This window comes from Sceloporus occidentalis, unplaced genomic scaffold (assembly GCF_023333645.1).
Source record: "Sceloporus occidentalis isolate IW3139 unplaced genomic scaffold, rSceOcc1.0.p SCAF_4, whole genome shotgun sequence".
NCBI lineage: Eukaryota > Metazoa > Chordata > Lepidosauria > Squamata > Phrynosomatidae > Sceloporus > Sceloporus occidentalis.
Genome location: NW_028316984.1, coordinates 12,223,554 through 12,248,361, shown reverse-complemented (window position 1 = coordinate 12,248,361; position 24,808 = coordinate 12,223,554). Strand labels below are relative to the sequence as shown.

Below are 24,808 nucleotides of genomic sequence, written 5' to 3'. Positions count from 1 at the left end.
AGCTACAGGTACTGGATCCTCAATACATGAGAAAGAGAAGACTGAGAGGCAGTCTTTCTCATTTACTTCTCCCTGACCCAATAAAGAAACCCAGACTTTCTTCACAGATACATGCTACTGGGAGGTTAACATCTATATTACAATCACATAGATTTGGATCTTTCTCACTGCATGACTAATCCTACAGAATTCTCCAATGGCATGGAAGGACACCATAGGGTGGCAGCCTTTACATCACTGGATAGATGATGGGGCCATAGCATGCTCCATTTGGTAACAGGCATACCATGCTATTGTGTTTCCTAATATGTTCCTTTTAATATGCGGAAACAAGGCTGAATGGTGTAACTACTAAATTTGTACTCACAGCCCACAAGCAATGACTTGTTTGTTAGATTGCCCAAAGGCAATTTTTTTTGCTTGCCTGAGTAAACAGGGATCCAGAAAGATAATTTCAAGGTTGACAGAGAATACTTGCTGATTTACCAACTCTTTTGACTTGTCATTCTTCTACCAAAATGTCAATAAGTATTGGGAAGTTTTCTATAGCACCCTTGAGTACAAATCAACTAAATAATACAAGTAGGGTGGAGTTCTTCTCCATAGTGGTCATTTTAGACTACAATGAGACACCACCACAGTCAATTGTCCAAGTCCTCCAGACACAGTGTAGGATAGGGGGGAAAACTAGTAAATGGGAGAAAAAAATTACTCAGCCTTGAAGCAACCAGTGAGGTGCACAGTGTGCTGGGGGTGGGAGGATGGCCTATGTAGCCATACATGGAAAGAGGCATGTGGAGGGGAAGGTGCCTCTAATTCTCCCTCCCTTCTCCGCACACATATCCAGTGTCTCTGGTGCACTACATCTGATGCAAAGGCATCTAGTCTATTTCCATTCAGGTCACCAAAAGTGGCCCCTCATGTGCAGCACCATTCATTGTCTGGGTTCAGAGCCCCAGTATGTTAAGATGCGTAAGTACATACTAGTCCTTTCCTCTGTCTTTATTAAACTGAAACTTTATTATGGAAATGCAGAAACATTAGTAAAAATGCAAATCACCTAAAGCCATATACCACATTACATGAACTATGAGAGTATGAAACACAGCACAACTATAGGTATCAAAATAAATTTTGAATAAAACCTTTTAAGATTCAGGCTACGTTACATTGTATTTTATATTTTGTATGTAAACAGTGGTAGGCTGAAAATGCTTAAATACAAAGACAAATTTAATGGTTTGGGAAATGCAACGATGTTCCATCCCTCCCTCACTATACCTAAGGGCTCTCATTTTGTGAGAAGTTATATGATTGCATATAAAGTATATGCTGCTAAAAGAGTTAAACTAAAACTACTGTATATTGTGCACAGTTTTGACATGGCCAGAACAAAATACCTTCCTTTGGAAACCAAAAAGTTCTGGCTCTTATTTGTGTGTGTTACTCCAATCTCAGCATGCTGGACTACAGGTGAAAATGAGTTTCCCAATCATATTCAAGAATCTTTCTGTATACAAGATTCAGATGTAGAAATAATACACAATTTTCACTCAGGTAAAACTGTGTGAGTAATCCAGGCAGAAGATGAAAAATAGTACAGAAGCAACAGATAAAGGAAGCAATGACAGTAGATAGGTTTAAAAAGGTCAATGCTGTCTGAATTGATTTCCCCCCCGAACATCTTTTTTCTCCTTCCCTAACGTATTAATTTGAACCCAAATACTGAAAAAGAAAAATGTTTGGTACAGTCTTGCCCCAGGCTTATCCTTTTAAGCTCTCCCAGTCAGTTATAAATGTATTGTAAAATCATAAATGTAAATCATTTGACTATTTTAAATGTTTATTTATAATTGACTTTATGGTAATATAGACAAGAAGAAAAGATAAAGTTTTGTCCTGAAGACAACCTTTTGGCTTTTTTTAACCAGCTCATTGAAACATAAAGTCCACCAAAGCAAAGTACAAATAAAGGCCAATGAAATGTAAATAAATAGCCAGGGAAAGATGCAGTGTGTGTTTTTGTGTAAATTCTGAAGAGTTGAGATTCTGCAGTGACTTTCACAGGCTTAATGCATTGGAAAAGTATATGCTATGCCTGACAAAGATCTCATATTTCTCATCTTCCTCAGTTAAAAGGATTGAAGAATCATATCTAGCAATCACTGTGGAATTCCAGTGCAAAACAGAGTACACAGCATTGGACTAGGTAGACTTAAATTAGGGCTATATAAAGCACGGTCATATGTTTTCATCAGGTTTGGTGAACAGATGTCCTCCAGATGTCCTCAGCTTCAGTTTCCTGAAGCCCAAAACCAATATGGCCAATAGTAATTGACCATGCCAACTGTAGTCCAAAACATTTGGAGGTAAAAAGGTTTCCAGCCCCTGTGTTATAGAGCATTGTTGATGTGAAAATTTCTGGCCTGTTCATAGTTATATTGCACTGATACAACAACAACAACAACAACAACAACAACAACAACAACGATGGGAGGTTCACAAAATAGAACAGAAACAAAATGTTGCAATATAGCATGGTTATACCATTCTCCAAATCTCAGATTTTCCCAAGCTTGGCCAACGTTTTGCTACATGGCTGCCACTGTTTTGCTTACATATGCAATGGCATTCAGCTCTGCACACTGCAACAGAGGAAGTGATAAATATTCAGAACAGCAGACTTCTTTAAAATCTTTACCATCTCACTATTCTAAATACTCATCTCATGTCTATCCTCTTGGCTCTAAGATGAAGACACTTCCTATAAACTCCCAAGATGCTTCCTGACAGGACTAGAAGAGTATTTCTGATGTACAAGCCTCATCACTTTATGATCTAATGCTGCCATTTCCTCTGTTAAATGAAGCAGCAGAAATTGCACAGTTGCCAATAGGCTATTTAATTTCTATCACATGGAAGCACTCCCTATTGGTCAAACAGACAGAGCTGTGTAAATATACTTACATGCAACTGCTTTAGAGAAATTCTATTACCTCTAAGTGATTCCTGCGCTCTGCAATGACTCGTTCATCCTTGTTTCCAAAGAGCTTCTTGGGAGGAAACTCTAACTCTGTCAGCTTCAAGAGATAAGAGAAAATAAAATCAGTTGAGAAATATTTCTTAAAAGCGATGATGCAGATACAGAGAAAAAAGATGAAAATTATTTATTTATTACTATTTACTTAAAGGATTTTTACCTTCTTCCTCTGTAAAAAAAAAAGGTCTCTAACAGCTTACAAAACCCAGTAATAAACCAATTCCTGCTCCCAGACTCTCAATCTAAAAGACCTAACAGAAAAGGGAGAGAGAGTCTCCTACAGTCATCCTTGTGGGCAGGATATTAAATGTATGCGAACTATTTTTTTATTGCTTAAATTTCCAGGATACAGTATGCGGTTTAAAGAGGATGGTACAGTTAGATATCACTGATGACCTCTGGGCCACTTATTACTTGTATTTTCAAAAATGCTCTTTTTGTCATTGTCAGTGATGGTTGGGGAGTAAAGAGATTTATAGTTGTGTAAGGTCCATGACTGCTTGAGATCAGAATTTCTCTTCTTCATCAATTTGTCCTCAATCCCACCTCTTTAATTGCTTCACAGCTATTCTTCTGCTAGGTTTCCAGAACTATCTCATTCCCCATTATCAAAGACAAATATGACATGGCAAGATTAGCCTGCCTAGCAGAAAAGCCACATAATGCATTGCATCAAGTCCTAATCCTTCTTCTTTGCCATGCTGTCTTAATCTGTCAGGAAAAAACCATCCACCCTAATGAAGTCTAATATTCTAAAAATAATTAAGACTATTGAAGTATGATACTAACTTCAGCATCAGTCAGAAGATCTAGTGAGTCAAGCAATGTTAGAAAGGGGAAAAAAACTAAGCAAGTTAATTAACCATTTATTCCCAAACTCTGGCCATGGTATCATAGAATCCAGCAAAAGTAAGTACAGTATATTAAATAAATGTGAAAGAGAAATATTAATCAGTGTATTCCTTTGCTCAAGAGGCTTGATCTGTTAAGACCTTTTGTAAAAAAAATTCTAGGTAGCTTCCAAGCAAACCCCATGCATTTTATTTTGTTGAATGGAGCCTATTCAGAAGCAAATTAGAACAGTAGTGCAGTCTTAAATGTTAATAGAGTATGATGCATAACCACTAAGCTTTCTCTCCTTCATGGATTTTTTTCTAAAACAAATTACTGGTATATAAAGGCCTACTGAGACCCAAGTTAGCTTGCAAGCAAACAAAGCAATCTTTAAGATGACAAGAAAAGAGAATACTAAAACAAAAAAGAAGTAGTGCTTAATGGCTCAGGCTTTGTGCAACAATCTTGTAATATCTGATCAGCCAAACACTAAGATGTAGTGTGCTTTGCATCCTTTCCTGATAGCAGGTACAGGGTACAGTCTCAGACCACATTTACACTGTCGGCTGTGCTTCTACCAGGCTTCTCGCCTTGTGCACTGACATAAAACTGGACAGGTACTGATTCGAGAAATGTGATTATTGGTAGGGTTCAACTAGGCAAAGACATTTTAGCTTCTAAGTTGTATGGCTTTCAGGAAACAGAAGGTTTCAAAAGTTAAATGTGGCATACTGAAATAGGTCTGGAAGAACTGTGTCAGCCAGTGCAGACAATGTGGTAAAGGCTGAATCTGTTTGCGATTCCCTACTTTCAAAAGGAGGCAGGGCTCCACAGTTTGGACCAGCTGCAGTTTTGAGGTCATCATGAAGGGCAGACCTACATAAACTGCAGTGTAGCAAAATCTTCTCTATTCCATAAGGGGTACTGTCTCGACAATAAGCACCCAAATTCCTACAGTCACCTATTTATTACAAAAAATAATACTTTTTCATATTTAATTAAAATGAAAAAGTCTGTTTTAGTATAAGCAATATAGCTTTGATTTATTTTTTGTTAAAGGAGAAGCAGAACATTTCTAATCTGTCATCATTAGCTTTTTGTGCAGTACTTTTAGAATTCATGGCGAAATATATTAAAATAATGTGATTGAATGTGTTGGAGTCTCTTTACGTTCATAGCCCTAAATTCTTTCAATTTTTCAAGTGGTGTGCCTGACTTTTAATCTTTTGTCCTGGTTTTCTATGTCAGATATGAGAACAATCAGAAGTGGTCTCATTCTGTAGATAGTCAGGGGCTGCTTCACTTACTTTTGAGCTAATAATGACAGGAAAAATATGTCCTAGTTTCACGTTTTTGAAGTTTAAACAAGGTAACTCAAGCCTCATCTTCTGGAGGAGTCCTGAAACTCATAGAGTAAAGGAAGTAGGCAAAAAGCTGTTCTCAAGTTGGAAGTAGCACTGTATATTTGGAAATTTGACAGCTGTCTCTCATCTTTCTTCTCCAGGAAAATTCTTCAGTAACTTATTTGAGGATAAAATAGCCTTTGCCTGTGTTTCTACAGAGCTCAGAAGAGGCATGGGAAGAAAGGCAAAACCTGGTGAATGGTGGAAATTCTACTTTTATAGCAAACAGCTCTGAAGCAGATCACAGATAAAGCAAACACACACACACACACACACACACACACACACACACACTACAAACCAATTAAGGCAAATAATTTAACTGAAGACTTCTTTCAAACTGTATGTATGGGAGTTGAAATGCACTGCCAGTTACAGATCAAGTCATATTCCTGAAACATGCATTTCAATCAGATAAGGGATTTCCCTCTACCTCCATAAATCACCCCCTTGGCTTTATCTGCAAAACACAGAATCTCAGGGCTTGAACCTATGATCTACTTGTACCAGCATAACAGCTCGTGGTGTACGCCACATAGCTTCCCAGGGATGGATCTGCAGCTTATAGCAGTGAGCCCACAAATCTGCCCTCACAATGGACACTGATACAAAGTATGTTCACAGCCAAAGGATTGTCAGTGGGCTCTCCACATTTTTACTAAATGGCTCGTAAATCAGACAGAGATAGTCTGCTCAACTTTAGTTAAAACAAACAAGTCTGCTTTGGCAGCTTAGTAGTCTTACATTTTATCAAGCATTTTGACCTGCTGTCATTTTTTTTCCAAGGTGGGAAACCATTAATTTTCAAAGACAGTAACTGTTAGCATGCAAAAACAAAATAATAATAATAATAATAATAATAATAATAATAATAATAATAATATGCCCTATGGCTCACTGAGGTGGTCATTACATCTGACCACACAATGATACATTCTTCTGTCACTAAATAAAAAATATTGCATACAAAATCTAATTCTTAAAGCAAAAGATCCTAGTTTTGTCTTCTGCATAATATGCTAGTGATCGAGGTACATGCCACTGCTGTTTCTGTATCGGGGGCATCCACTAAAATAAGCCCCCCATTCCCACAATCTAAAGGAATACTAAGCTTGCTCATCTCAGTGAGAACTAAAGGGCTTGGCTTTTCTCTTGCATTCTTTCCCAGAGTCCCTTCATACTCTATGCAGGGCAATTCACAGTCCATTTTATATCCTACAAAGAGTCAATGAGTAAGTGGGCATCAGGAGAAGTGAAGTATCTCTGTTCACAATCCTTGCCTGCTTCTATCACTATGCAGCAGTTTTGACCTCAGCCCCATTCAGGCATCTCATGGCTTCTCCATTCTCAGACCAGTCAATTTTCTCAAGTCAGAGAAAGTAAAATGTATTTTCAGTTGCCCAGACCTGACAAGATAGTTAGACTACAAGTAATGCAGGCTGCTGTGCATCCAGAAAGAGACAGAAGCATCCTGCCCACAGGTTACTTATTGAAATTCTTGAGGGGAAAAATCTGTCTTATCCACATGCCTGGTACCTTTAGGTACTCTCTCCCTTGTTTTGCCACAGGGCACTGTTCCATCAGTTCCCTTTCCTGATTACAACAGACTTAACAATGTGGCTAGCAACAACATGCAGTATTTGCCTTACAGAATAGATTCTCCAATTAACAGAAAAAATACAACAGCATGCCTAATTTTTTTGCAGCAATAATTTACTGGAATCCTAATCCAGTTTCATATGGGCATTCTGAGGGCAATCTAGGCACCAAAACTTATTCATTATTTTAACATCAGTGTGTCCAATGCTATTAAAGAAACAATTAAATTCAGTAGAAAAAGGTTTATATGGGTTAGGGGGTATCTTTCCTTCCCCGGAGCCATTTTTGGATATAGCTGGATACAGCAGTAAACACTGGTAATATCAGGCACAATAGGTAACATAATATGATAAATTACTGTACCATTGTGTTCATTATGAATACTGCGGTAGCATTCATATGCAGAATGCTAATAAAAAGTGAATACATATAGTGCAATTTAGAAGTTCATGCAAGCTTTTTATAGTGCTATAAACACTATGTAGCCTTAACTGGATTTTAAATTGCTTACCAAAAAGGAAAATAAAATTAGGACTGGTAAAGAGAGAAGCTATTTACAAATATAAAATTTATTATAGAACTAAATTTATTCCCGTATGCCATAGCATTCCTAACCAGAAGTCAACTAAAGAGAAGTACTGTTATAGTATGAATAGTACTCCCAGGACATGTAATTACTGCTCCTGTCAATTCATTTCAACTCAGGTGATACTCAGCAATGTCATTCTGTCACTGGGTGACCTGTGTGTCACTCTCTACACTAGCAGAAGTGAACATTTTTTAAAAGCAGTTTTTGGTGGGACAGTGTCTTTATTTCAGCCAACAGGCCATTAGAGAATAAAGTGTGTATAAAACACATAAAACATTTAAAACATATAAAACTTGTTAAAATGAGACTATAAAGCAAATATTCAGAAAATACTCATGAGATGTACATATATACACACACACACACACACACACACACACACACACACACACACAGAAGCACTCGCAAGTATAATGAATAATACTAAACCATAAAACACAAGACCAAGATAGGTATTTGTTTGGATATTCAAGATGCAAAGGACAAGACTTGTTCATTTAATTTGAATCATAATCTTACGTGTTTTGACAGCAGAGAAAAGGAACTTTGCCACTACTTCCGTTTTGCTTTTCTTAGAATCATTTAACAGGTACTCCAAGTACCAGTTGTTAGGTCTACCAGGAAACTTAAGCAGGAGGGGAGAAATTAATCTTAGCCTTTCACCCTTGTAAAAGATACAAGAAAATAGGACATGCTCTAGAGACTCAACAGAGCCTTCGCCGCAAGGGCAAACCCGTTCATGGTAGGGGGTTCCCTTAAAGCGACCCTCTAGCACAGCTGAGGGAATAACGTTAAATTTTGCTTTGGTGAACACGGCTCAATATTTTGAGATGGTCAGATTTTGCAAATAAAATGCCTCCCTCTCAAAATTGAACTGTAGCCCTAAACTAATAGGAGAGCAGGTAGTGCGAGCAGAAGATAAAGAATATTGAATATCAATATCTTTTATACGACGTGTCAAAATCTGCTGAGCCTTGGATAGATCTTGTGTAATGAGGAAATTGCTTGAGAAACCCACTCTCTGCAAGGTGGGACAGTGATATCTGGACCTAGAGCCTAAAGATCCTGGGGTCTTTAGCCAAGGTTCTCCTGTTTTTTTCCACCATTTTCCAGTGCTAAAGGTAGATTTTGCACATATGACTAATTTTAAGAGTCTCTGTAACTCTTAAGGAAGAAATTCAACCACCTTGTAGCATGTTAATATAGGTTGCTACATTTGAATATTCTTGTACTGCTATCCTGGTGATGCTTTGCTTTTTATATTGTTTTATGACATTCCTGGTTATGTGCAAGCAACAGACCAAACTACATAGTGTTCAGCATGCATTTTAAAAAGCATGCTTACAACCAGACTTTAAAAAAAGGAAAGAAAAAGAAAATGCAGCCATGAGTTCCTCAATGCAGACTGAGACCAGCAACATCTGACTTTGTTAGATGGTCCTGGTCTACAGTTTGGGGGGCACTTAAGTACCATTGATTTAATCAGGCCTGAAGTTACTTAACTTTCTCTGGCCTAAACCTATCTAAGCAAAATTTTATCTGAAACTTGGCCAAATATTACATTTATCCAGCTTCAGCCGACTTCTCCGGCAACGTAGTAACACAGCAGCAGTAGTAGTAGTAGAAATAATAATAATCCCATCTTTTCCCCAAAATGTGGTAAGTCAAAATGGTAACACTAAAATCATCATCATCATCATCATCATCATCATCATCATCATCACAATCATCCCATCTTTTCCCCAAAATTGAGACTCAAAGCAGCTCAATTAAAAAGAACAATACAATTAAATCATCAGCTCTGTTTATGCACAATTCTAAATATACACTGAACTGACATTGGCGGGATACACACTGCCATATAGTACGTATTGTATACATACTAGGGTTAGGAAGGGGCGGTGCTTCCGCACCCCCCTAACCCTAGTACGTATACAATACGTACAAGATGGCGGCACCCCTTCCACATGGGCGCCGCCATCTTTACGTACTGGACGCATAGCGTCCAGACGTGTCGCAGCGCCTATGACGTCGCGAATGCGCCAGCGGCGCTTTGCGACGTCATCAGTGCGCCGCAAGAAGAAGCTCCGAAATGGAGCTTCTTTTTTGCTCCGCGCGGGAGCCGTGCGGTTTGGCTGCTGCGGCTCCCGCGCAGAGCAAATGGCACCGGCGGGGAAGCGCCGCAAAGCGGCGGTTTGTATCCCGCCTATGTGACAAATGTTGCTGTCCTTGAGCAAGCAGGGATCACCAGCATTGAGGCCATGCTACTGAGGACGCAGCTGCACTGGGCAGGACACGTTTCTAGGATGAAGGAACATCGCCTCCCAAAAATAGTATTCTACGGTGAACTTGCCACGGGTCAGCGTAAGAGGGGCGCCCCAAAGAAGAGATACAAGGACTCCCTGAAACAACATCTCAGGCTTGGGCAAATTGATCACCAACAATGGTCTGCCCTGGCCTCATATCGGGAGGCATGGAGATGCACTATCCACGATGCTGCAGCCTTTTTCGAAAGCTCACGCCGAATGAATCTCGAAGAGAAACGACAACACAGAAAGAACCGCAACCCGGAAACATCACCCAAGGAGACTTTCCACTGTGCTTTCTGCAACCGGACCTGTTTATCCCGGATTGGCCTTTTTAGTCACCAATGTGCTTGTACAAAACGCAGGATGAATCCTTCCTGAATCTTCGTTCATGAAGCAAAGCCAAGGGGGAGAGACAATTAAATTATTTACTCAAAAACCAAGCAGATCAATTGGAAGTTCAGTTATATTTCATTTTATTGTTAAAATAATCAAAAAGAAGAAGAAATACTGTTTATGAAGTGCATATTTTGTCAATATGAAAAATTTAATAAATATTAATTTTTAAAAAAGAACAATATAATTAAAGCATTCAAAAAGTGAACATTAAAATAGAATTAAACTATTTCAGAGAAAAAGGTCTCTCCTGATTATCTCAGAGCCTGGGCCAGCTCAGACAGGAGGATACGGTCTGCCAAATGGGCTAGTCCTGGACCAGCTTTTTTTTAATGCCTTTATAGGTCATAACCAGCACTCTAAATTGTGCCTGGAAATAAACTGGTAATCAGTGGAGCTGTTCCAACAGGGGTGAATCTGCCCCAGTTAACAATCTGGCACCTGCTTGCTCAGTGTTAATTTCAGTTTGTGCAGTCTGATGATGTGGACAGGATCCTTGAAGAAGTAAGGGCCACCACATCAGGCTCCTGGGACAGACCATCCTAACTGATCTCCCACCCCTTCAGAGGTTCCAAGTCCCAGTGAGTCTGAACTTGACCAGGTATGACAACCAAACTGTGGAGAGTTCCTCCACACCAAGATCACTATCACAGTTTTCTGTGGGTGCATCACAGAAAACAAAGTCCAGAGTTTGCCCAGCAGCATGGGTAAGGCCAGATACCATTTGGGACAGACCCATGGTTGTCATGGAGGCAATGAAGTCCTGAGCCACTCTTGAGGCAGTCTCAGAATGGATGTTGAAGTCTTCCAGCACTGCCAGCTGCTGAGACTCCAACACTAAACCTGAGACCACCCTGGCTCAGGAAGGGAGACTGTTGAGGAGTGGTGTGTGCAGTACACCAGCAGAATCCCTATTTTATGCTGGCTGCCACCCTTAGGTATACAGACTCAAAACCTGCAGACTGTGGGAGAAGGCAACTGGCCAAGGAGAGAGAATAATGATAAACCACTACAATTCTACTTCCCTGTCCACCAGGTCTTACCTGCTGCTGCACAGAAAAACCTGATGGGCAAAACTGATGGGAATTAACACACACACACACACTGGCTAGGGTCTCTGTAATACAGGACAAGTTGTCATGCTCATCCAGATTCAAATCCTGAATGTCACTTGTTTATCCATTCACCAACCTACCATTCAACAGTAGCATTTTCAACCCGGGGCCTGTCACCAAGGCTGTCTATTTCCACGTATAGTAACATTATAGGTCCATTTCCACATATAGCAGCACTAGGTTCTGATAAGCAACACTAGGTTCTAACAGCATTAACAGTTCTTTCCAAAAATGGTTTTCCAGATGCACAGGAGCTCAGCTGAGTAACATCTGGCAGCGTTTATGAAACATTCTCATCTTGTAAGACCAAACACTGCTGTAAATTTCAGTCACCATTGCCTCTGAGAAATGCTAATAATGAAATCTCATCAAAGGCTAGCAATAATTCTTAGTGCTGATGGGATGGATGTGTTTCTGACGTTCCAGAATTAATAGCAAGTCCCAAGGTGTAAAATAGCAGCTGTCACATAAAAATATACCTGCAAGCAAACAAGCAACTCTCCTTTAGGTTTAATTTGTTGTGAGTCAACAGAAGCAGTCCTCCAGGACAAGCCAGACAGGAGCATGAGATGGTTTAAGCCTAGCCATTGCTTAATTTTTTTAAAAAAATAAATAGTTTTCAAATTTTATAATATCAACATACATAATTTCATATGCACAAACAAGAAAAAAAAAGAAATTTCACAAACACATACACACTTCTTTTCATTTATTATTATTATTATTATTATTATTATTATTATTATTATTTATACCCTGCCTTCCTCCCAGTACAGGAACTCAACTATATGCATATATATTTGTTCCTTATTTAAAACTCAAATCACTACCATTTCTCATCTGCCAGAAGAAGCAAATAAAGGAAATCTTATCAACAATTAGATCTCTATCATCAGAAATTAGGAAATAGGCACAAAGCCAAGAAAAAAAAATTCACAAAGCAGTTTTCCCAATTAAAAAACAAAGCAAGTACCAGGATTCTACAATAGTATTTTCAATAATATTTTTATGGCTCTCCATTTATTACACAGTATATTCCCGTAAGAGAAAAAGGAAAACTATTTCCATTCTTCAAGACAGATAGAGAAGGAAGAGGAAACTCATTATTTCTTACACTTTACCCTTCAATTCATAGTCCAACAAGGCTCTTGAAACATCTTTTGGAACACACGGCTTTAACCCACGGCTTCATAAACTTTTCTTCTCTAAACCTTTGAGGATTTTGCGTGTTCTAACCCAGTATCTGGTGAATGTACAGTGACTTGTCTATGCTGTTTGTTTCTGTGTATAGGGATCTGGCAAGGCACCATAGTGGAGTGCTGGACTAGGACTCTGGAAGATCAAGATTTGAATCCCCACTCTGCTGTGGAAACCCAATGAGTGACCCTGGCCAAGTCACACTCTCTCCATCTCAGAGGAAGGCAATGGGAAACCAATCTGGAAAAAAAAATCTTGCTAAGAAAACCCTATGATAGGTTTACTTTAGGATTGCCCTAAGTTGTAAATGACTTGAAGGGACACGACATCAAAAGGATCTGGGCTCAAACCAGGGACATTTTCAGGGAAGAGATGTGTGTTCTATTCTAACAATGATATTAGAAAAGAAATAGAAACTGCAATCTGTCTCCTCATAAAACCACAAAGGAAACCATCATTCAAACAAACTAAACCATGATAAAATCTTATGCATAGTGGAGTGTTTTATCTTATCACTGCCCAGATGCCAGAATCAGATTTCAGTAATAGGTTAACATAGTGATGGTAGAGAGTTTCATCATGCCCTGACCTTTCCATAGGGATGGTATTGCATGCTTCCAGGAAGCAAGAAGTAATGCTGACGGTAACAACGCTACTGGAAGAGTCTCCCAAACTAGACAGTTTTTTGCTGAGGAGCCAGATGAACATCAAGGAATGAGGGAAAGCTACAGGGCAGCAGTAATATTGTGGTTGACACTGATGGAGGATCCCTCAGGGACAGTGGTAGTGTCACTTTAACAAACTACAGTCTGCCCTTCTCTTAAGCGGGGGATCCGTTCCGGACCCCCCCATGTAAGGGAAATTTCATGTATGCTCGAGCCCTATTTAAATAAATGGGCTTCAGCACACATGACATTACCCCTTATGGGGTGCGCCACCCCTTTTTCCAGAGTGGCTTTCAACGTATGCTGAAAGCTACATAAGACGCGCCCACATATGACACAGGCACACTGTATTGTTAGTACTGCACAGAGGGAAACAATGGTAAATCAATTCTGAATGTGCTTTTCACCTTTTGAAAACCATAATTCAAAATAATAATAAAAAAAGAGTTACTAGTTGGCGCCTGGTCTAATCTTGGCAGCCAGTATGGAACTTGGCCATCTTTTACTTCCAATTATATAATCTATTTGGTTTTTGTGATGTCCATGTATATAACCTTCTTTCTGGTTGTATGAAAAATGTGTTTGCAATGGATAGGTTGTTGGCTTCACAAAAATCTATCAGACGCTCACCTGGTTTGTTTCTTTTGCCTAATTCAAATCTGTGTACTGTTTATTCTTCTTCTTTGCTTCCAATTTTGGCGTTCCAATCTCCTACGATCAGCTTGTCGTCCTGTGATGATGTGTTGTCAATTTCTTCCTGTAAACTTTCACAGAATCTATCTATTTCTTCCTGTTCTGCCTCTGTGGTTGGTGCATGTACTTGAATTATGGTGATATTCATATGTTTTCCATGGAGTCTTATTGAGATGATTTGGTCTGATTTTGTTTTGTATCATCTGACTACTTTTGCCATATCTTTTCTTAGTATGAAAGCCATCCTGTTTCTTCATGTCTTTCCATCAGTAGAACACTGTGTAGCTGTCTGATTCAAAGTGGCCCTTTCCTGCCCATTTTAAGTCACTCACCCCCAGTACTGCTATGTTCATATGTTCCATTTCCGTTTACTAACTATATATTTTTCATTTAACTGTTAGCTTTTCCTTGAACGTAAAAAGTTAGCACTTTAAGCCCAAAATTTTGTTCACAGGAGACACTGTATTTTTTTTTAAAAAAACTGCACTACTTAAAGCATTCTAAACTATTTTTTGTGTTTGATTTGCCATCTTTGTGCAGATGAGTACATTGCTGAAGGCTATATTTATGAACACATTATGCGCTTTGCTAGCTGTAAATACAATGCATAGTGCTACAAGCATCTATTTTCTAAACACTGTGCGTGTATGCTTTGAAATTTTTGAAAATGTTTACCTTTGGAATGTGTGCTTTCCTATGGTTGATTTTTGGCCTTAAGTGATATATATAAACAATCTCCTTTTAAAATTGATGGTGGAATGGAAGGTCTCTCACTCAGTTACAGTGCTATGAAATAAAAATAAAGCTTCATCATACTTAAATACACTTGACAATTATTTTAAAATCAACATCTCAAAAGCATCTAAAACTCTGAACACTGTCTAGAAATATTCTTCATCAAGGCCACCTACAAAAAGTGGCTTTTCATTTTCTATATAATGATGCCTATAATTTTCTCTTTTGATTCTTCCACCAAGCTTAGAGAGGAATGTAATCTGAGTAGATTACCCAGAATTTACTTTTAAATGCAGACATCCTGGCTATATGGAGACCCATGAGTGCCTGTGTGGACATGGTATCTGCAGCTCAAAAAGATAGGAGTCAGTCAAGGTGCTGTGGGTGCAATAGCTGATGCACCCCAAATATGTTTCTTCTGTTTCAATAGATTGCACTGTGAAGCTAGTGAAAGAGATAACACATATTCTGAACAGGACACACTCAACCAGTGAATTCTACCCAACAGCTTCTCTTCTAATAAATCCTTAAGTACCAAAGTCTCACATTTAACATATTTTCCACCTCCTTTCCAACTGCAGAGGAAGATGTGAGAGCCAGAAAGCTCACAAAAATGAGAAATGTTACTGAAAACAAGTATGGGTTCCTTGTTATTAAACGTTACTTGAGAAGATGCCCAATCTTAGTAACAAAACCCAATGCCAAAATATCATCTTTCATATGGCACATACAGTCTTTCCTTGCTATCCACAGGGGATCTCAAGTAGCAAAATATGTGGGACCTTAAGTCCCTTTCTTTTCAATGGGTGAATGTGCATGTTCACGCTCGCGCCCGCATGCACAGCCATGTGCACATGTGCCCATTGAAAAAGCTGGGGCTTGCCATCCATGGTAACTTAGATTCGTGGATGGCAAGTCCACAGTTGGCCAGGCGCGTTGTACACTGAAAACCCCACACTGAAATCTTCTCAGCCCTCTCAATAATAGCATTTATCACATGATTTAATGTTGGCAGTTCACAAGCTTCTGCATCCCATATCCATCTCATAATCTGCTTCTGATGGAGGAACATACTGTACACACTGTATAATAATAATTATAAGAAGAAGAAGTTTAATTGATATCCCACCCCTCCGAAAGTATCGAGGAGGGTTACAACATAAGATTCATAAATAAAATATATAAATCAGTATCCCCCATCCTTAAACTAATCCACATAATTACAAAAAGAAAAGAAAAAACATTATAAAACAAAATCATTTCAGGGCATAGGGAAAGGCTGCTATAAGTTACAGAACCGTGAGGGAAGACAACATGTGTTAATAGTAATCTCACATCAAGAAAACTACCGTAGTTCTTTCCTTAATCTTATTAACTTTATCTATTTCATAGGATCCGTATGCCATCATCAGTATGATATTCAGGCTATTATTTCAAGACATAACAGCAGTATATTAAAACAATTCACTATGCTCAGAGATTAGCCCGATAAACACGCACATGCACACACATATATATTAGCAAATATGGATTTATGCTGCAACAGGGATATGATAGCTCAATTGCCCAGGCCATGATTAAGATGTTCTTAAGCATTTGGCTAAACCTTAGCAGAGACACATGGACACAGAGATACAGTTTCTATAAACTTTTGGTTCATTGCTGCTTCCACATATCCTTCCACATAATCAAATATTTTAGAGACTGGACTGTGAGAAACAGTAGCAATAGTGCAGAGTTCGGATGTAGGATAGTGAAGCCTTATTACTGTTCCCAACAAAAATACCACTCAAAAGACTAGTTGTTATGAACAGAAAAAAAAAAGACTTGAAAGTCTGGAAGCTATCTTTCTTTAATTAGGCCTAAATTTAAAATGTACTTGCAGGAAAATACATTTCAAAGACATAGGCTGTATTAGTAAAAAGACAGCCTTCTAGGAGAGAGCAGCACCTGTTAGACTCTGTTTACTTGAGTTGAAAAAGTCCAAGTATCTACATCAAATAAATATTCAAGCCTAACTGCACTTCCCATAACCATTTATATTTATATTTACAGTGTATTACCACAGTCAACAGAACACTTCATTCCCCTTGCTATTTCATTTATTTCCGACTGGAGCTCATCTTAGCACAAACTGATTCTACACAGTGCCCATACCTGCTCTAGCACTGACACTGTATTGTCAAGGACCATTTGCATCCAGCATGCTACAAGGTCAAGAAGTAATCAGCCTCTAAGGTACATGATTTAATATCAAATGCATAATTAATACCCACTCTTTAGTGCTTACACTGACAACATTTTACATGCAGTCAGATTTGTCTTGAAATGTACATGGCCCATATTTTGATTTGATGCATTCTTCCGGTTATCAATAACAGTTTATTTATCTTATAAGCATGAGTCAACAAAATTATACATTGCAAATTTTATAACTGCAAGATGGCAGCAGTTCACCTTTTCAAAGTGTTAGGATATTACCTTCCCAATAAATCAATATTTCAATATACTTCTTTTGGGAATGTGGTGGCAGAAACATGAAATGCAGTTTCAAATTAAAAATACTGAGGCAGTAGCCCAGAACTGAACAACTAATGAGCTATAAAGTTCACCTCTAGCAGACACAGCATATATTAAGCAAGCATACATCTTTGTGTTTATAATAAATATAAATCTGGAGTCAGAAGATTAACTGTGAAAAATAGTCCTACTAAAATAATATTATGAGTGTGCAGTATTTATGGTTTTTTAAAGGTGGCATTAGAACAGGTCAATCTTCAAAGTGAACCATATGGTAATAGTGAAACTCTTTAATTATAAATGTTGTCAAGATGGGATTTTAAAAAGCTATCAGCCTGGATCAAATTGCATTTTCTCCCAAGCTGGTCTCATATTTTGAAATCAGAGGACACTTTGAAATATTTCCATTTATGGACCATTAATTGTTGTTATTGTTTTTGATGCTGTGTGTCTTCAAGTCAGAAACCTATTATGATCCTAAGGGTTTTAATAATAATAATAATAATAATAATAATAATAATAATAGATTTATTTCTAGCCCGCCCAATCACGAAGAATCCGGGCGGGTTACAACAATAAAATACAACAAATTACAATAGAGTTAAAAAATCAAACCTTAGACCTACCCCCCCCCCCTTTGGCAAAGTACATTTTTTTGGGGGGGGTTGCCTTTGCCTCCCTCTGAGGCTGGGAGAGTGTGACTTGCACAAGGTCACTGAGTGGGAACCCAAACCCTGGTTTCCAGAGTTGTAAATCAATGCCCAAACCACTATACCAGGGGTAGGCAACCTACAGCCCGCGGGCCGGATCCGGCCCAGCGAGGCCTTGGGACCGGCCCCAGCCCGGTCCTGCCGCCGATTGCCGCCAGGGCCTTTGGCCTCTCACGCGAGGGCAAGAGGCCTTTGGTCTATCAGGAGGAGGAGGGCAAGGGGGGCAAGCAGCAGGCAAGGGAGGCAAGATCCCCCGTGAATAACAAAATTCATGGATGCTCAAGTCCCATTAAATATAATGACACAGCAAAATGGTGTCCCTTCCAAAAATTGGAAAATCAAGGTTTGATATTTGAAATTTATACCTTTTTGAATATTTCCAAACCATGGATGCTTGAATTCGTGTATTAAAAATCAGTTTATAAGAAGAGCCAATTGTATATGGTTTCTTTTCATTTCTACTTGGTCATGTAGTGTGTTCCCATGCTAGTCATAGAGCATCCCCATTCTTGCTTTAAATTTCCCTTTAATTTCTTGGATGTTTTAGGTCTCTTGTTCCTCCTTTTTTGTTTTTATTTCTCTTCATTGACTATTGCATTGATTAGTAGTTCTCTTTGTCCCTGTACACAAGTCACTGAACAGCTGCACTCTGAGTTTTGACCCTTATCCTGTCACTTTTTACTTTTGCTTCTCATCTGTCCTTAACTGCTTGAAACATTTCATCTGTCATCTGTTGAGCCTTCTCTATCTTTGTGGCTGCAGATAGTGTCTTTTTGCATTTCTTCCCAAAAATGTCCCAGGTTTCAGTCACTTCAATTCTTCTGGCTTCCAATCAATTAGGCTAAATAGTGCAAATCTATTTTTTACATTATCCTTAAATTCTACAGGAATGTTCTTCAGGTTGTATTTTAGCATAATGATTGGTTTAGTATTGTTCTTTAGCCTTACTCTAATTTTTAATATCAGCAGTTTATGATCTGTGCCACAATTTGCTTTTGCAGAAAGAGTGGCACTTTTCCATCTTCTGTTTCCTATTATATTGTCTGTTTGATTTCTCTATTGGCCATCATCAGGTGATGTCATGTATACAATTGCCTCTTTGGTTACTTGAAGAATTTGTTCATTAGGAACCAACTGATGGCCTCACAAAATTCAATCAGCTGCTCTTCTGTTTCATTTCTTGATCCTAGGCCAAATTTTCCTGCAGTCTTTGATTCTGCTGTGTTTCATATTTTTATATTCCATTCACTTATGATTAACAAGTCCTGTTTTGGTGTGTGATCTATTTCCTCCTGGACTCTAGCATAGAATCGTTCAATTTCTTTTTCTTCTGTCTCACTAGTTGGAGCATAAACTTGGATTATGCTTATATTGATGAATTTTCCCTTGAAGTTTTATTGATATGATTCTGTCTGACTTGTATTATAACCACTGTCTACTTTTGCTATATATCTCCACACTATACCACCCTGTTTCTTCAATGTTCATTTCCTGAGTAAAAACATTGTGTAATTATCTGACTCAAAATGTCCTATTCCTCTCCATTTTAACTTGCTCATCCCAAGTATTGCCATGTTTATACAGTGGACCCTTGTTATACACTGGAGTTTGGTTCCAAGATCCCCCATGTATAACAAAATCAGTGTATGCTCAAGTTCCATTAAATATAATGACATAGCAAAATGGTGTCCCTTATAAAAAAGGGAAAATCAAGGTTTGATATTTGAAATTTATACTTTTTTTTTTTTAACATTTTCAAACCATGTGTGCTTGAATCCGTGTATAAAAAATCCGTGTATAAGACGGGCCGACTGTACATTCATTTTCTTGTTTTACTATCTTCCCCGATTCATGCTTCTCATATTCCATATTTGTATAATATGTGTTTTAGACTTTCCTTTCAACTCTGAGTAGGTCAAGAGCTGAAAGTCCTTTTGGCTTGAGTCCAGTTGCATCATCAGCCAATGTGCTCTACCACATTAGCTTGCTGACTGTCCCTGGCCTGGGAGTTTCATCTTCTGGGCCTATCTCTTGTTTCATTTTGGATTATCTAATAATGGATTTTTCATAGTAAAAGACATTCAAAAACTGTTTATCATGCCTTCTTCTGTGCAGAACTAACAAATGTTAGCTATGGTGCCACTGCCACTGTCTCTGAGAGATTCTCTGCAATTCTCATTCTCCACTACTGCTGCTGCTCAGTATCTATTTGGCATACTTAGCAAATGCTTGTTTAACATGTGAGACTGTATCAGCAGCACTATTGCAGTCAGCATAGCCTCTTGCTTCACAGGAGCACACAATCCCACTGCAGTGTACAAGGATGTACCATGAAGGCCCTCCTTCCATGCCATCCAACATCATCTGGCCTCGGAGGGAGTGAAAAGGCAGGAAGCTCCATCAGGCCTAGCCTAAAGAAGATGGCCCTTCCTTCATGCCAACTGACATCAACTGGCCTGAGAGGGAGTGAAAGGCAAGCCCAGCTCCAACAGAAGCTGAAGAAGACAAGCCCTCCCTCCAGTCCATCTGCCATGGTCCAGGCCTCTGAGGGAGAGACATATTCTGGACCTATTCCCCTTCCCATTGCCATTCCCTTCTTTTGTGTCATGCCTTCTTAGACTGTAAGCCTGAGGACAGAGAAATGTCTAATTAACTATCTGAAAGCCATTCTGAGAGCCTTTCTGGCTGAAAAGTGGGGTATAAATATAGTAAATAAATAAATAAATGAAATAAGAAATTATCTTCATATATAAATGAAATCTGTCTGTAAAGGTACAAAAGTAAGCCTCATAAAACTTAAAGGAGTTTGAAGGAGAACACTGAGAAGTGTTGAAATATCTCTCAAAAATATTAAAAATACATGTAAAAAGATAAGCTATGAGAGCACATGAACAAGGGAAGTACAAGAGGGGATTCAAAGGGAAATTACTATAAATCATCAAGGAAAGCAGCAATTCACAAATGCCCTGAAGTTAACTTCATTATAGCTGGGAAGGAAATGTCAAAGAAAGGCTAGAAAAACGTCCAAGCAACTATCCTCTTAATGGATAATGGATCTATCTTGCAAAGAGGACACAGTTGCAATACCGGTGGATGTATAGGTGTGCCAGTAAAAAGACAGCCACCTTTGTCACTCTGGGACTTGCACAATGACAGATGAAAACCCTATCACATGGTAAAGACTACACTTACGGATGGAGATGAGGACAAGCAACTGTTTTGCTTTTACTTCTACACGTCAAAACAAAATGACAGAGGGTGGCTTCTAAAACCATGTTTCATTCTATTTTAGACCAGGGTGCTGTAATAGTAATAATAATAATCTCTCTGGCTTTGCTTCGCGAGCAAAGATTCAGGAAGGACTCATCCCGTGCTTTGTACAAGCGCGCTGGTGACTAAAAAGGCCAATCCGGGATAAACAGGTCCGGTTGCAGAAAGCACAGTGGAAAGTCTCCTTGGGTGATGTTTCCTGGTTGCAGTTCTTTCTGCGTTGTCGTTTCTCTTCGAGACTCATTCAGCGTGAGCTTTCGAAAAAGGCTGCAGCATCGTGGATAGTGCGTCTCCATGCCTCCTGGTGCGAGGCCAGGGCAGACCATTGTTGGTGATCAATTTGGCCAAGCCTGAGATGTTGTTTCAGGGAGTCCTTGTATCTCTTCTTTGGGGCGCTCCTCTTACGTTTTCCCGTGGCGAGTTCACCATAGAATACTATTTTTGGGAGGCGATGGTCCTTCATCCTAGAAACATGTCCTGCCCAGCGCAGCTGCGTTCTCAGTAGCATGGCCTCAATGCTGGTGATCCCTGCTTGCTCAAGGACAGCAACATTTGTCACATAGTCAGTCCAGTGTATATTTAAAATTGTGCGTAAACAGTGCTGATGAAAGCGTTCAAGGAGTCATAGGTGCTGGCGATAGGTGACCCATGTTTCAGTCCCATAGAGGAGAATAGACAGTACAATGGCTCTATACACACTGTATTGTAGTAGTAGTAGTAGTAGTAATAATAATAATAATAATAATGGGATTTATTTATATGCCGCCCAATCACTGGGAATCCGGGCGGCTTACAACAGAGGAGATAATAGATGGTTCCCTGCCCTCAGGCTTACAATCTAAAAAGACACAACACAAAAGGAGAAGGGAATGGTGAAGGGGGGGGGGGTTTACTAGAGCAAAGGAAAAATGCCATCCCTCCCCCAAAGGTTACTCGATGATCCTGTGCCCACACTCCAAAATACAATAAAAATAAAATAGCAAAGTAACATCTCAAAACATTCAACAGGATGGATCCTGAGTTTTGCAGAGAGTGGTACTATGTGAATACAATGATCTCACAGGTAGAAATGGGTGAAAATAACAGCTTCTTCCCCTATAACCTCCTATGACCCTGAAAACCTGCTCTGAAGGAATGGGCCAGGTATGCAAGTATTTAGTTGGCTGCTTCACCTTCTTGGACAAAAAGTACCCTACTAATTGTGAAAGAACATACAGTATCTACATTAGTAAACCAACCTGGTTTATAAATTTATCACCATTCAAAACGTTTTTGAGGGGACTACTCACAACACTCATATATCAAACAAGCGTCCAGTTTAAACCTCAAGAAATCTATTACTTGCTGCAAAATTAGTTAAGCATACTTTTTATGTGCAAAGCTTTTAAAGCATTCTCCCAGCAAGCAATAATGCAAACCAATCAACAACTTTTAACACCTCCTACCTCAGACACAGTGAGAACCATTTGTGATAAAATGCAACCAATTCTTGAGAAGCAAATGAAAAAGCTTATCTGTTTACATTATCAACACAGACTGAAATGATTAAAATAAACACAAGTAAAATGTATTGGGAGCTCACCTCTGGATATTTTAATTTTAGTGTTTGATGCATTTCTCTGAAACGACTGTACCGCCTAAATACTGCCCATGTTTCACCTAGGACTGAAATCTGTTACGTAAAGGTAGAAAAACAGTGTTAATAAAGAGAAAGAAACTTTTCATTTTCAGATAAACACATTTATTTGGTGTCTAGTAAGTGCTTTTGCCTTTAATTATTCATCCCCCACCAATCGGTAAACTGTTACTGGCAGGAGTAATTGAAGGAGAGCATGGAGGGATGCTAAGCTACAAGTAAGACTTAGGAAAAGAATAAACCTGTCTTCTCTGCATTCAGGGAGACGCTCTTCACTCATAGCCATAGCTGCATGGAAGCAGCTCCATAATTCCACGTTGCTGTGGGCTGCAGATAAGCACCTGAACCTTGTGAGGAGTGTTGATTGTGAGGATTTATTCATGCAAACAGATTTGGATTTGTCCCTCCAAATAGGAGGAAGGGTACCAATTGTATATAAGGAAGACTTGCAATTAAGCCCACCCATAATTCTGCCATTCACATACAACTCCATGGGAATCACACTACAGAGAAATGACAGTTGATTGTGGTGGAGTCTCCCTCCTTGGAGGTCTTTAAACAGAGGCTAGATGGCCATCTGTCGGGTATGCTTTGATTGAGAGTTCCTGCATGGCAGAATGGGGTTAGACTGGATAGCCCTTGTGGTCTCTTCCAACTCTACGATTGATCTATGATTCTATGAAACAGCTTCAAGAAAATCAATAGGTATTTTGCCATCAGCTCTTTGTGTGAATTTGGCTTCACCCTATGCACAACTATATTGTAGTGAACATGTTATCTTTTTCTCATTTTGATAACAAACATACTGGCATTTGTCAATTCAATACATGGGAAGGAAATAGACTCACTAATGCATGATTATAAAAGATCTAGGGCCACACAACAGGCTCAATAGTATAAAAAAATCCAGAGAATTATATTAGCAACACTCAGTGATAAAGTGCTTGGCTCTAAGACTGCATTTTTCAAACTCCTTGAAACCAGAAATTCTTTCTGTACTTCTGTCCCTACCCTAGCCTCAAAGCTTCTCCCCCCAAAATGCACCCAGCTCCTTGACTTCTTCTGTGCACAGAGATCTCTCCTGCCCAATCCTAGTCCATCTCATATTCTATTCTGTTCCAGAGGCTCCTCCAGAGGAATACTTTGGGGAACCTGTGGCTAGGTGGGTGGAGAATACTGGGGGGAAAATTGGATACCCTCACTTGTAGAAGAATCTTCCACCAGGACAGTGGTTCCTAACCTTTGGTCCTCCAGAAGCTTTGGACTTTAGTTCACTGAATTCCTAATAGCTAAGCTGGCTGGAGTATTGAAGTCCAAACACCTAGAGATCCAAAGTTTGGGAGCCACTGCATTAAGACGATGCCATCCAGTGGTTACAATAGAATGTGACTTCCATTCCCCACTAGTGGTGTTCCATGCCAACAACAGAAAGCCCAAGAGCACTGGTTCAAGGAATGTTCACAAAGAGAAAATGAGAAAAAGTAAGGCACAAAATGTAGCAGAAAATTTTACTCTTCCCTTTCAATGGCTGCTTTTCCCTCTAGAAGACATACAACATGCAAATGGAAATGGAAAAATAGCTTTAATTTTAAAAATATGCACTGAAAAACCTTACCTTTATTTCATATTCATAATGCTCATCCTTTCCCTGCCCACAAAGGACATAGCGTGGAATACTAATTTTAACTGGATTCTTTAGATCATCTGGGCTTGTTTTAACAGAGCGATAGATCATTCGCTATCAAATGAATACCAAAAAGGAAGAACAAATTAAAACGTGCATCACTCCATGAACAATACCCTGTGAGGACAGGATATGTTATCTGAGAGAAAAGTGAAATAAAATAAGATTGTATAAATGAAGGACTTAAGACAAACCAAATTGTAATCCTCTTGTGAATGGTCAAACCTTTCTTTATGGTGGTATGTGCTCTGAAGTTGTTTCTGACTTATGACAACTCTAAAGTCAACCTATCATCGGGTTTTCTGAGGCTGAGAGAGCATGATTTGCCAAAAGTCACCCAGGATTCAAACTCTGGTCTCCAGAGTTATATAGTCCAAGGCTCAAACCACTATGCCACACTGGCTCCTTTTCTTTAC

General features: G+C 39.1%; 1 protein-coding gene across 4 annotated transcripts in view; it reads right to left on the bottom strand.

Moving 5' to 3' along the window:
- The window catches only part of LOC149313514 (kinesin-like protein KIF16B), a 146,556-nt gene that overhangs the window by 23,923 nt on the left and 97,825 nt on the right, over positions 1-24,808 (bottom strand). For 3 of the 4 annotated variants that reach the window (XM_089519230.1, XM_089519233.1, XM_089519232.1), the window contains 3 exons: positions 24,324-24,446; positions 22,655-22,744; positions 2,997-3,080 (listed from right to left, as the gene is read on the bottom strand). In XM_089519230.1, coding sequence (XP_089375356.1) covers positions 2,997-3,080; positions 22,655-22,744; positions 24,324-24,446 — 297 coding nt within the window. Of the gene's footprint in view, positions 1-2,967; positions 3,081-22,654; positions 22,745-24,323; positions 24,447-24,808 lie in introns of all 4 variants that reach the window. The other variant, XM_089519234.1, reaches the window with a different exon arrangement.